This window comes from Stomoxys calcitrans, chromosome 2, assembly GCF_963082655.1.
Source record: "Stomoxys calcitrans chromosome 2, idStoCalc2.1, whole genome shotgun sequence".
Taxonomy (NCBI): Eukaryota; Metazoa; Arthropoda; class Insecta; order Diptera; family Muscidae; genus Stomoxys; species Stomoxys calcitrans.
This window is the reverse complement of record NC_081553.1, coordinates 199,231,758-199,245,261: the sequence shown is the minus strand read 5'-3', so window position 1 is coordinate 199,245,261 and position 13,504 is coordinate 199,231,758. Positions and strand designations below refer to the sequence as shown.

General features: G+C 39.6%; 1 protein-coding gene across 1 annotated transcript; it reads left to right on the top strand.

Moving 5' to 3' along the window:
• The first annotated feature begins 1,085 nt into the window (after nucleotides 1-1,085).
• On the top strand, nucleotides 1,086-8,178 carry LOC106082847 (uncharacterized). The gene is made up of 6 exons (XM_013245580.2): nucleotides 1,086-1,197; nucleotides 1,306-1,447; nucleotides 1,522-1,900; nucleotides 1,962-2,153; nucleotides 7,166-7,337; nucleotides 7,403-8,178. Exons 1-6 carry the CDS (start codon nucleotides 1,132-1,134, stop codon nucleotides 8,153-8,155), a joined length of 1,704 nt encoding a protein of 567 aa, XP_013101034.2. The 5' UTR covers nucleotides 1,086-1,131; the 3' UTR covers nucleotides 8,156-8,178.
• Nucleotides 8,179-13,504: the final 5,326 nt, after the last annotated feature.

Below are 13,504 nucleotides of genomic sequence, written 5' to 3'. Positions count from 1 at the left end.
GCCATCACCGCACACATTTGCCGTGGCTTCAATCAGCCCAGGCCATGTGATAGGACGGTCCTCGTGGCACTGAACCAATCAAAGGTATTCGACTCGGCAAGCCATGCCAAACTGTTTGGGGACATCACCAACACGTCCCTCCAGCCAGGCCTGAAACGCTGGGTCGCGAATTAGTTGCATGGTCACCAGTCTTTTGTGGAATTTAGAGATAAGAAGTCGATGCACCGCAGAGTGAAACAGGGTGTTCCCCAAATCAGGGTGATCTACCTATCCTTCTCCTGTCCGGCTGTACAAAGAGAACGGCTGATGAGGAATCGTCGAATTTATTCTCAACAAGACTCACATCTGAGGTACATGCATGTTCATTTAAATAGCGAATGGTATACTCTATGAAGCTATTCCAATCATCTTTCTACTGACTGACATACGTCTAGTGCTTGAAGGTTGTGAAATCTGATGGTCGGTCATAAATGGCACTACCGTTATTGAGAAATTCCTTAATACTTATAAATTTTATTCATATTTGGAAATGTTTAGCTTAAAAAATTTCTCATAATTTTATATTTTTATGTTTTTTATATTTATTATGATTTTCTTTTGTTTGTTTATATTTTTTGTAATTTATTCGTTTTTTCTCACATTGATTAGCCTCTAAAATCCCTGACAATCGCTGAATGTCAACGATATTGGCTCTCTTTTCTTCCCTTACCACCGTTCTGAGCTCCTTTCAACACGATATGGCAATCAATATTTCTATTAAGGAATCAAATATGTCAAAACCGCAACAAAAATAACATAAATTTAAAATTTTATATCTGTAATGAAGTTTTTATTCTAAACAATAACTTTTTTTTGTATATATTACCATTATAATTAAATATCTATCATTTAAATAAATACTTGTAGCGTTACTTGTTTTAATCAATGATTTGGCCATTTAAACAACAGAGGTCGCCCTAGTTGAGCGACCCTAAAGTATGGCAACACTACCGCTACAATAGACAGCTGATTTTGACAACCCCAATTTGTTTGCCATAATCACATCAACATTGCACGTGTAGTCTATTTTCTGGTAAAAATTTAGAAAAAATTGAAAATTTGTTAAATTTGGACATTATTTGAGTGAAAATCATGGGGAAATTAAATGTAACGGTGCTGCGCTACCTAACCAAGGAGGATTTTCGCGTATTAACTGCCGTAAGTTGTATTGCGAATAAAAATTGTTTTCTTTATGCTTGGGGGCTGCTCCTCAAGTTGTTTAAGCTTCAAATGTAATAGCCAATAAACAATTTTGCTAATTAACAGATCGAGATGGGCATGAAGAACCATGAACTTGTGCCAGGTCCATTGGCTGCTGCCATTGCAAATCTTAAGGCGGGTGGCGTCCATAAGATACTCAAGGAATTGTGTAAACACAAACTGCTCTCATACGAACGTGGCAAGAAATGTAAGTAGATACATAAATATTTCACTTTTAACAGGAATAAATGTTTATTAAAAATCTCTTTACACCCCCTGTAGATGATGGTTATCGTTTAACAAACACTGGCTATGATTATTTAGCCTTAAAATCTCTTACTCTCCGAGGTTCCGTTTCATCATTTGGCAATCAGATTGGTATAGGCAAAGAATCCAACATCTATGTTGTGGCTGATGAAGAGGGTACTCCTATATGTTTGAAACTTCATCGTTTGGGTCGTACATGCTTTCGCAACATTAAGGCCAAGCGAGACTATCATGGTCGACGTCATAAGGCTTCATGGTTGTATTTGTCCAGAATTTCGGCAACTCGTGAGTTTGCCTACATGACGGCTTTATACCAGCGTGGATTTCCAGTGCCCAAGCCCATAGATTTTAATCGTCATTGTGTTTTAATGGAATTGGTCAATGGATGGCCCATGTAAGTTGATAATTAATGGAACAGTAGTGGTATAATATTTGCTTTGGTTTTAATTTTCCAGGACTCAAATCCATGAGCTTCGAGATGCAGAACAAGTTTATGATGATTTAATGAATTTGATTGTTCGTTTGGGTAATTCTGGTGTAATACATGGTGATTTCAATGAATTCAATTTGATGGTAGCAGATAATGGCAAACCCATATTGATCGATTTCCCTCAAATGATGTCAACGTCACATGAAAATGCGGAATAGTAAGTAAAATAAGTACAGGATAGCCCATATTATAGATCAACAATTTAAAATGCACAAAGTTCTGGAATACGTATATTATAGCCGTTTTTTCCTGTAATGCATTTGTCAAGATCTCTGAATGGAATTTTTGCAGGTCATGGCGAAACTCATGCTACATTTTTGCCTACTATGAGAAAAATTGCATACTTTAGGAGTGCAGGAATTAAAATCAGTACATCGGTTTCTTAGGAAGCTGTATGTCGGAAATCATTACTGAACCAATATGCAAAATTAGACAAATGGGTAAGAGTTGAGCTCTCCAGGTATTCAAACAGTCAACTCAGAGGTCGTTCAGATAGTAAATAAGCCAAATCTATTTTGGGTCGGGTATGAGGTCAAATCGTTCCCACAGCCATCGTTTCTTTGTATCGGAATGACCCAACATACACGCAAACTATTTTGGGTCGGGTATGGTGTCAAATCGTTCCCACAGCCATCGGTTCTATGTATCGGAATGGCGCACCATACACGCTGAGGTTGGCCAGCGTTCGTATGACCCACACGTATCGTGTCTGCAACAACAACATTGTATTAAATAATGACATTTGCTCGGTAGCAGTTTTTCGCCAGTGCTACCGTTTTGTTGTTGTATCAGACTATGATGTCTTCGCCATTAATTTGCATGTTAGAGTCTAAAAACTCGGGTGGGGTGTGTGCAGAGAAGTCTGGTTGCTGTATGTTGAGTAAGATGGGCTGGATAGATGAACATGTTATAAGCGGGACACACATATAACACGTTGGCATCAATTCCTACAGAGCAAGGATTGATGCCAACATGCAGGATGTATGTCTCGATTGTGACCAGGGACCACACAACACACGTCACCTGTTTAACTGACCAGCCAGACCCACTCGTCTCGGCCCCAGATGCCTCTAGACACACCCCATCTTAGTCGCAGAGTTCCTGGATCTGGATACTCAACAGAATAAAGAAGACGACATATAGAACAGAACACACTGCTACAACAACAACAACAACAATGTTGGCATCAATCCATATCACAGTAGGAATTGGGACGGCTGTATCATACGTAGCTTAGTTGAGCCAGAACTTCTCTGATTCGCCGAGTGAAATTAACCTCTGTAGCAACAAGGATGGTGGTTGGTCTCCAAAATTTTCTCGGTAGATGTTAATCGCATCCTCGTGAATGGTATAAACACCTAATACGTTGTTTTAACCCTTTTGTACCGTTGAACCTTTCGATCTGCATCATGAAGATCCAATATGACGTCTCTGGGTGGCGGTTGCCTATTCACAAAATGTTGATTTTGATGGCTGCAGCGATAACAGGCAAGAAGATAGTAATTACACAGCATATAATCGTGTCTTCGGACTAATAGGGTCTTTGTTGTAGCAGTGTGTTGTAAACTGAGGTGACATCCCTTGCCCATAAAGGATTCCTTTGGGTTAATCCGGTACGTACAACCGACTCCCATGCGAATGATGATATTTGTCTTCTAATGGAGGTATGAGAACTGAGAAGGTAGCCCGTTGCAATTCGTAAAGGAGCATTTTGGCAGGTCAGAATATTAATTCCTTGCATGTCGCTCATGTCAGCAAATGATTTGAGGAATTTGTTTCTACTTTCGATCCCGGAATGGAATCGCCACCCTGTTTCAGCGACGAGTTTGCTCACCTACAGGAGATTGACGAGGATCGCCATCCCCAATTAAAAATGGGGCTAAAACAACAACAACTTTCGATCCTGTCACAAATTGCAGTAGCATGCGGATGACCTCTCACATTCAACTGCCGACGTACTTCCGCTGTTCATGTTGTTAGCAATATGGCTGAATCCTAAGCCATCGACTGAATCCTTATCGCAGATATGACCAACGTGGGGGTCTCCCGGCACGGGAAAGCTGTGAGCACCACACATACTGGAACATTAAAGTCCGATCTGTGTTGTGTAGCGTCCACATGTTGCTGATAGTGGAATGCTTCATACGAAGTAGCTGCAACGGCAGTCTCGGGCAATCAGCGGTATCGACCGGAGAGGCCGGGCATCACCGACTGAGGGCCTATGATGCTCGATATGACAAGGCGAGTTATTGGCACCTTTAAATAACGAATGGCCATCTTGTTCCCGTGGTGATTGGTTCTTGGGACCGAAATGAGCTTCCTCCACACGAACTTGACGAGGATCGTCACCTCCACATGAGAATGTGGCTACAATAACAAGGTGGGGATCTGATCGTACAATCGTTCCCATATGAAACGATGTTCATGCCGTTTGGGGAAACCGGAATATAGAAAAGGTAGAAGTTAAATATAGCTGGAGATGTGATCCCACCTTGACGGTGGCTACAATGGCGCAGAGGTTGGCATGTTCACCTATGACGCCGAACGCTAGTCGACATTTGTGCGATACCGCGAGGTGTCGTCTCTCCCACGAGCAGGTCCCTTAAGATTGAGCTTAAAATTTAATAGGACATATGTGAGAAATTTGCCCCCTGTTCTTTTAAGAAATGTTCGTGGGCCAATTCGACATTGGCAGGGGTAAAACAGTGCTGGAGAAATAAGTCCCTCTTGGAAATATGACCCCTGTTTCAATCATTGGGGCTTCGAATTCTTATCCCTAAATTCCACATTCGCTCGAAAATTCACCATCCGAAGTCCCCTAGCTTGGTTTTCCTTGCCGTATCAAAAGCGTGATGTGGGTTGCTAGTTTACGAAAGCTCTGTGGCCAAGTATTTCGTGAAACAGGAAATCGTTTATTTTGAGCCTGAGGAAGCATGACTTCGCATTACTGATAAGTGTCCTGTCTGGTCGTTGCAACGTAAGGTCAGCGTCTGCAGTGCGTTAGGCAGACTACTGCAGTTTGTGCGATGACAAGGAGAAGTTGGAGAGGTTGAGCACTGCCCCGAAATTGCGAGGAGAAAACGCAGGATCACGGATGAACACATTTTTCCTGCCAGGATTCCCTCCCGTCCCTTAATCATCTTGTTATTCTGGACCCTTGATTGGCTGGCTGGACCATGCCGGTGGGAGTTTCTTCCGGGTCCGCCTGGTTACCTACTTTTTATACCCTACATCACTACTGTGGTGCAAATGCCCAGCACATAGAAATTTTCCATCAAGGTTTTGGGAGGAGTAGTGCCTCAAGTGTCTTAGTTGCTTATGGAAGAGACGAAATCGGTCTATAAGATTCTCACTTGCTCGAGTCCCGCCTAGTCTCCAGCAGCGGGATCACTCTGTCTTTTTTCCAGATATAGGGAACTACGAGAGTGCTCAGAGACAGTTTGAGGACCCTGGTCAAGAACTCGACTCACGCAACATCCAGATGCCTCAGAATCAGTATAGAGTTTCCGTTGATCGCAGCTCCTTGAACGATTTGGAGCTTCGGATGAGGTTTATAAGTTTGTCTACGGTATATTGTGATGGTTGATAAACGGCTTGTTGTTGTTGTAGCAGTGTGTTGTATAATGAGACTTGTTGTTGTTGTATCAGTAAGTTGTACAGTGAGACGGCAGCCCTTGCTGATGAAGGACTCCATCGGGTCAATCCGGTACGTGCAACCGGCTGCCATGGAATTGCTAAGACTTGTAAGCCATGCTAGCTAGAGCCATAGCTAGAGTGATAGAACGAGAAGGCGAACCATTCGTCACATCTGTGACTTGTAAGCCATGGATGTGACGAATGGTTCGCCACATCCATCTAGCGATGCTCAATAATTTGACGATTGAACTACCTAGCGAAACTCTTCGAACCAAACTCTGCTATGTCGCCAAAAAGTGCCTGAGATCAAATCAACCCCGGCACGGGATAACTATGAACACCATACAGGTTAGAATTTTGAGCTCCGATCTGTGGTGTATCATAGTTATCATGAGAATATTAGCTGGTAGCTAAAGGGGTGGCTCACAGGTTGCGGATAGTGAAATACGGAGTAGCTCCAACTGCAGTCGCGGACAATCTTCAATATCGAGTGGAAACTCTCAGTGAGAGACTTGCACCAATTCTTGCTTAATTAAGTAACCAATCACGTTCCAAATGTGGCTACTACAACAACATCTTATAATCGCTTCTGCCGGAGGAAAAGAATGTTGACCACGGCTTATAATACCGACCACTAAGTAAAACTGCTTTATGTGCTCCGACCACACTATTGATTTTTATATTGAGCAACCTGATTTTACAGTCGTTAGGTTTGGATCGGTGAAACGCATCACGTTCGTCTGTGCGTTTCGCTAGCTTGTATAAAGTATGAGGTTGCTGATGTAAAAATTTTTACACGTTCAGCAGAGGAAGGTGTTCGTTCACTAAAGTGGCGATTGCAGCCAATCGGCTTTTGGTTCATAGGTCATGAAGTCTGAGGGTTGATCTATGGGTAGGATAATAGGGAGTTTATTTGTGCCCTATGAAATGGCGGGTCGCCATTGTACGTCTCTTATCAGACCAGGTGATACGTTGAAAATGTGCGGCAAACTGCTGCAATCACCCATTATTCTGGTGAGGGTAACTTCATTCACCGTGCAAAAAGTGTAGACATGCTCTTCTGGTCATTACCTACAAGAGAAAGCCATATCAAGTGATGGGCATTGAAGTCTCCTAGTACCAATCGGTTCCATCCGGACAACAGGCGACAATTGTCGGGTGCATTACCTGGGGTACAACTACCAATCGACGGTATTACTTAGCTCTATCCCGAAAGCTCAAGACTAGATGTCTACAACCGTTCCTGTAGGAGTTACTAGCGCCAGGCGCAAGAGAGATCGGATACACTGAGAGGTGTATCAAGAAAGCCAGGGACCTACCTCTACTTCGTTTGCGATCATTACGATGTAGCCACATACGAGTACTACTTGCATGTGGCGGTAGCAATCACTAGTAAGCTCCCTTTTGGGAATAAGGTGGGGGTTTTGGGACCCGATCGCTGGGGCAAAGCTCCGCCTTAATTTAGTGCGTCTTTACATGTTTAGATACCACTTTGTAATTGAAATTTCTTCTTTTATTCATTTCCATTTGCAGCTTCTTTGATCGCGATGTGAACTGTGTGCGTGAACTCTTCCGTCGCAAATATAACTACGAAAGTGAAGACTATCCAAAATTCTCAGACCTACGAAGAGAAGATGACTTGGACACAGAAGTCCATTGTACTGGCTATGGTTTTACAAAAGAAATGGAAAAAGATTTGCTGCAGGTAATAAGGTTCATATAAGGTTCTCAGCCAGCAGTATAACTAATTTTTAAAATCTTTTTCTTTAGGAATACGGCATGATTGAAGAATCCGATGAAGAATACGAAGACGATGAAGATACTGCACCAAAACTAGTGTCAACTGATAAAACGGCCAATAATTATACAAATGATGAGCTCGATGAATATCGCCAACAATTGGAAAATGAAATAAGCTTTAGTGAAGTGAAATCAAATAATAAGGCAGATGATTCTATAAGAAAATATATAGAATCCTGTACACAATATTTGGGTAATATTAAAATTGGCCCAGAAGTTGAAATACCAGAAGATGCAGTAACAAAGATAACACCACCATCAAAAGAAACAAAAACAGAAAAAGAAGAAACTAAAGAAACGAAAGAAACAGAAAGCAAAGATGCCTCCAACAATAATGCAAACATTATTGCTAATGAAGTTGTAGATAGTGATAATGCCTCCGACAAAGCAGACAAATTTTCCGACGCCTGTTCATTAAGCTCCAATGACTTGGAAACCGACAATGTACCCGAATTGGCTGACTTGGATCCTAATTCACGCATGTATCGTTTGAAAATGGTTGAAAAGCTATTAAGCGATGCCCGTTCTCAGCGTTCCTATTCCACTACTGCCAGTACCATTGCTCCCTCTGTTGTTACGGATCGCATTCGACGTAATATGGATAAAAAGGAAAAAATCGAAATGCGTAAACGTTGTGTTGCCAAAGGCGAAGCCAGTGCTGTGCATCGTCATCGCAAAGAGAATAAGGATGTTGTCAAAGAGTATGCAGGCTGGGAATTTTAATTTCACGATGAATGAAACATATGTAGTTTTTTTTAGATTAGTTAAGTAATTGTAAATTTATAAAGAAATTTAACAAAAAGTGTTCTTTGAAATGCGTTTTATACCAAGGTATATGAAAATGTAATAAAATGTAATTATTATCGAAACCTCATATGAAGAAAATTTCAAACCAGCGGAGTGGTATGGAGGAGTCCTGTTGTTAAGAGAACGATTTTTTTTGTAAACTACTGCGGCGTAATGCAATGCGAAGAGAATTTCGTCCAAAGTTACCAGAAATATTTAAACGGTAAGTGATTTTAAAAAATTTTTGATTTTTAAAAAATTCATAGAAATTTTGAAGTTTGAGAAAAATTCATTGAAACCCCTCATATTGATGCCCCCTTGTTGTTGTTGTAGCCACATTTTCATGTGGAGGTGGCGGTCCTCGTCAAGCTCCTGTAGGTGAGAAAGTTCGTTCTGGTGCAAAGAACCGATCGCCGCGGGAGCAGGGTGACCATTGGTTAGTTAAAGGCGCCAATAACCCGCCTTGTCATATCGAGCATCAAGGGCACTCAGTATTTGTGCAAGAGCTGATGCCGTTCGGCGTCTCACTGAGACTCTCCGCTCGATACCGCTGATTGTCTGTGACTGCCGTCGCAGCTACTTCGTATGGAGCATTTCACTATTCGCAACCTGTGGACGCGCCCACTAGCTCGCAGCTAAGCTTCTCGTGACAGCAATGAATGCCACACAGACCTCAATGTTCCTGCCTGTGTGGTGCTCACAGCTATTCCGTGCCAGGATAGCCCTGTTGTATTATAGCTGTTGTGGTTAGTCGTATACTAAGACATCTTTACGCCGGCAGATGAGATGTAAGCCACAATCAGCATAAATGATAAATGCATCAGTCTCATCTGTTCCCATGTCGGACTAATGTCTCGAAGGACAAGCAGCCCGGCACTGGATAACTATGAGCACCATGGTGTTTGTCGTTATCATGAGAAGCTTGGTTGGATGCCATCGGGAGCGTCCAAAGGTAGCGAATAGTGGAATCCTTCATACAGGGTAGCTGCAACTGCAGTCGCGGACGATCAGCGGTATCGAATGGAGAGTCTCAGAGGCCAGGTAGCACCGGCACTTGTTTAAATACTGATTACGTATGATGCCCGATATGACAGGGCGAGTTATTGGGGCCTTTAAATAACCAATGGTCATCATGTTCCCGCGGCGATCGGTCCTATGTATTGAAACGAGCTTCATCACCTATAGGAACTTGACGAGCATCACTATCACCACATGTAAATATGGCTACAACGACAACAAATTTCCCCACGAACATTCCATTAAGGAACTTATGACATGTAAATGAGTGCAGCCGATTCAATGATAAGAGAGCTCCTTTTTATAGACGAGTAAAAACGGTGTGCCGCAGGACGACGCCTCTTTGTGGAGAAGTTTTTACATGACATAGTTAGTACCTCACAAATGACGCCAGCATTGGGGGAGAATAAGCAACGATGACATATTTTCTAATGTTCTCGCCAGGAATCGAACCAAGGCGTTTCTCGTAATAGGCTTCCGCTTCTCCCAAAATTCCCACAATACGACCAGTAGTGCCGGGGCTTTTATTGAAGCCAAGAATGCGGCACGCATAGCAACCCTGAAGTCACTAGCAAAGCGCGGAGCAAAGAAAATGTATCAAGAGAAAAGGAAACCTTATTTTCGCGAGAAAGAAGGGGGAATCGAGATGTACAGGAGCTAGAGCGCAAATGCAAATTCGTCCATGAACATTCCATTAAAGAACTCAAGTATCATTGGGTGCGTTTATTGCGGAGTTCGAACGGCTTGCCGCAGAGCGAAACTTCATATTAGAAAAGTTTACTCGGATGATTGGAACATTCCATTAAGGAAGAGCACATATTAATTAGTGCTGTCTGATTCAAGCTCTTTTTAGCTCAATGAGAAGGGACCCTTTTATAGTCGAGTCCAAACGGGATTTCATGGCATAGCAAGTTTTTCATGGCATAGCAACTCAAATGTCGACAGCATTTTTGAATTACTATGCCATAACTACCGCTGATGTTCTCGTCGGGATTCGAACCCATGCATTCAGAGTCATACATAGTAACCTCTGAGCTACGGTGGTCCCTGGAGACAGAATGAAGTTTTACCAAAAAAGCAGGGACAAAGAGGAAAACAGGGACAAAGAAGGAGATCAGATACCGATAATGCGCTTTGGATATAAAGGGTGATCTTTTAAGAGCTATAGGAAATTCGAACCCATGCATTCAGAGTCATACACAGTAACCTCTGAGTTACGGTGGTCCCAGGAGACTCAATGAAGTTTTACCAAAAAAGCAGGGACAAAGAGGAAATCAGGGACAAAGAAGGAGGTCAGATACCGATAATGCCCTTAGGATATAAAGGGTGATTTTTTAAGAGCTATAGGACAGTTTAACAAAGCGTAAAATTCAGAAAAATGAATGAAATCTGTTTTGAATCGATAATACATGGACCATACTATCGACTCAAATAAGATTTCATGCATATTTCTGAATTTTATGTGTTTCTGAAATTTCCTATAGCTCTTAAAAAATCACCCTTTATATCCTATATAATTTAAAGTTTAAAGATTATTTCACCTTGACTACGCCTCAAATGGTTCATCCGCTTAGTTCAATTTTGGCATACTCTCTCCAATATTTCGGCCGGTATCTCACGAATAAATGTTTCAATGTTGTGTTCCAATGCATCAACTGAAGCGGGCTTGTCTGTATAGACTTGAGCTTTAACATTGGCCCCCAAAAAAGAGTCTAAAGGCGTTAAATCGTACGGTCAAGGCGGCCAATTGACCGGTCCTGAACGTGAAATAAAATGCTCACCGAACTGGCCTCTCAATTAGTCCATTGTTACGCATGCTGTGTGGTATGTGGCAACGTCTTGTTGAAACCACATGCCATGCAAGTCAAGCTCTTGCATTTTGGGCAAAAAAGTTCGATATCATCTCACGGTAGCGTTCACCATTCACAGTTAAGTTACGATTCGCATCATCTTTGAAGAAGTACGGTCCAATGATGCCACCAGCCCATAAACCGCACCAAACTGTGACTTTCTGGAATGGTAGCTCATGCAATGCTTCTGGCTGATTTTCGCACCAAAATCGACAATTCTGCTTATTTACGTAACCTTTGAGTCAAAAATGAGCTTCGTCGCCCTTTATAAAGAACATTTCGCTAGCTAATGATATCCGAGAGTGGCGGGGACGTGGGTACCACAGAATTAGTCTTTGATGTTGGTATATAATGTGTACCTCCTAGTCAGAATGGGATCCAAGTAGCAGTGACCCGAAAAACAACAAGGCAGCAGGTGCTGAGGGGTTGCCAGCTGTGCCATTTAAAACCAGAAGCGATAAACTGATAAGGTGTATGCAAATGCTCATCTGCGCAATTTCCAGTGGCGGGCAAAGGCACACATATTTGTGTTCGGGACATGGGCTTGTTCTCAACACTGGTCTAGAGGATCGCATACCCAATGTTTGGAAATTTAGAGAAAATTTTGTTTTTAGGGAAATTTCATAGGAATTTTGTATTTAGAGAAAATTTCATAGAAAATTTGTCTTTAGAGAAAATTTCATAGAAATTTTGTCTTTAGAGAAAATTTCATAGAAATTTTGTCTTTAGAGAAAATTTCATAGAAATTTTGTCTTAAGAGAAAATTTCATAGAAATTTTGTCTTTAGAGAAAATTTCATAGAAATTTTGTCTTTAGAGAAAATTTCATAGAAATTTTGTCTTTAGAGAAAATTTCATAGAAATTTTGTCTTTAGAGAAAATTTCATAGAAATTTTGTCTTTAGAGAAAATTTCATAGAAATTTTGTGTGTAGGGAAAATTTCATAGAAATTTTGTCTTTAGAGAAAATTTCATAGAAATTTTGTGTGTGGGGAAAATTTCATAGAAATTTTGTCTTTAGAGAAAATTTTATAGAAATTTTGTCTTTAGAGAAAATTTCATAGAAATTTTGTCTTTAGAGAAAATTTCATAGAAATTTTGTCTTTAGAGAAAATTTCATAGAAATTTTGTCTTTAGAGAAAATTTCATAGAAATTTTGTCTATAGAGAAAATTTTATAGAAATTTTGTCTTTAGAGAAAATGTCATAGAAATTTTGTCTTTAGAGAAAATTTCATAGAAATTTTGTCTTTAGAGAAAATTTCATAGAAATTTTGTCTCTAGAGAAAATTTCATAGAAATTTTGTCTTTAGAGAAAATTTCATAGAAATTTTGTCTCTAGAGAAAATTTCATAGAAATTTTGTCTTTAGAGAAAATTTCATAGAAATTTTTTCTCTAGAGAAAATTTCATAGAAATTTTTTCTCTAGAGAAAATTTCATAGAAATTTTGTCTCTAGAGAAAATTTCATAGAAATTTTGTCTTTAGAGAAAATTTCATAGAAATTTTGTCTTTAGAGAAAATTTCATAGAAATTTTGTTTTAAAGAAAATTTCATAGAAATTTTGTCTTAGAGAAAATTTCATAGAAATTTTGTCTTAGAGAAAATTTCATAGAAATTTTGTGTGTAGGGAAAATTTCATAGAAATTTTGTCTTTAGAGAAAATTTCATAGAATTTTGTCTTTAGAGAAAATTTCATAGAAATTTTGTCTTTAGAGAAAATTTCATAGAAATTTTGTCTTTAGAGAAAATTTCATAGAAATTTTGTGTGTAGGGAAAATTTCATAGAAATTTTGTCTTTAGAGAAAATTTCATAGAAATTTTGTGTGTGGGGAAAATTTCATAGAAATTTTGTCTTTAGAGAAAATTTTATAGAAATTTTGTCTTTAGAGAAAATTTCATAGAAATTTTGTCTTTAGAGAAAATTTCATAGAAATTTTGTCTTTAGAGAAAATTTCATAGAAATTTTGTCTTTAGAGAAAATTTCATAGAAATTTTGTCTATAGAGAAAATTTTATAGAAATTTTGTCTTTAGAGAAAATGTCATAGAAATTTTGTCTTTAGAGAAAATTTCATAGAAATTTTGTCTTTAGAGAAAATTTCATAGAAATTTTGTCTCTAGAGAAAATTTCATAGAAATTTTGTCTTTAGAGAAAATTTCATAGAAATTTTGTCTCTAGAGAAAATTTCATAGAAATTTTGTCTTTAGAGAAAATTTCATAGAAATTTTGTGTTGAGAGAAAATTTCATAGAAATTTTGTCTTGAGAGAAAATTTCATAGAAATTTTGTCTTTAGAGAAAATTTCATAGAAATTTTGTCTTTAGAGAAAATATCTATTCAATTTTGCTAGACACTGTGTTGGTCTTGACACAATCGGAAAACAAAATATCCCCAACAACTTGTTGTGGTTCTTTCAGCCACTC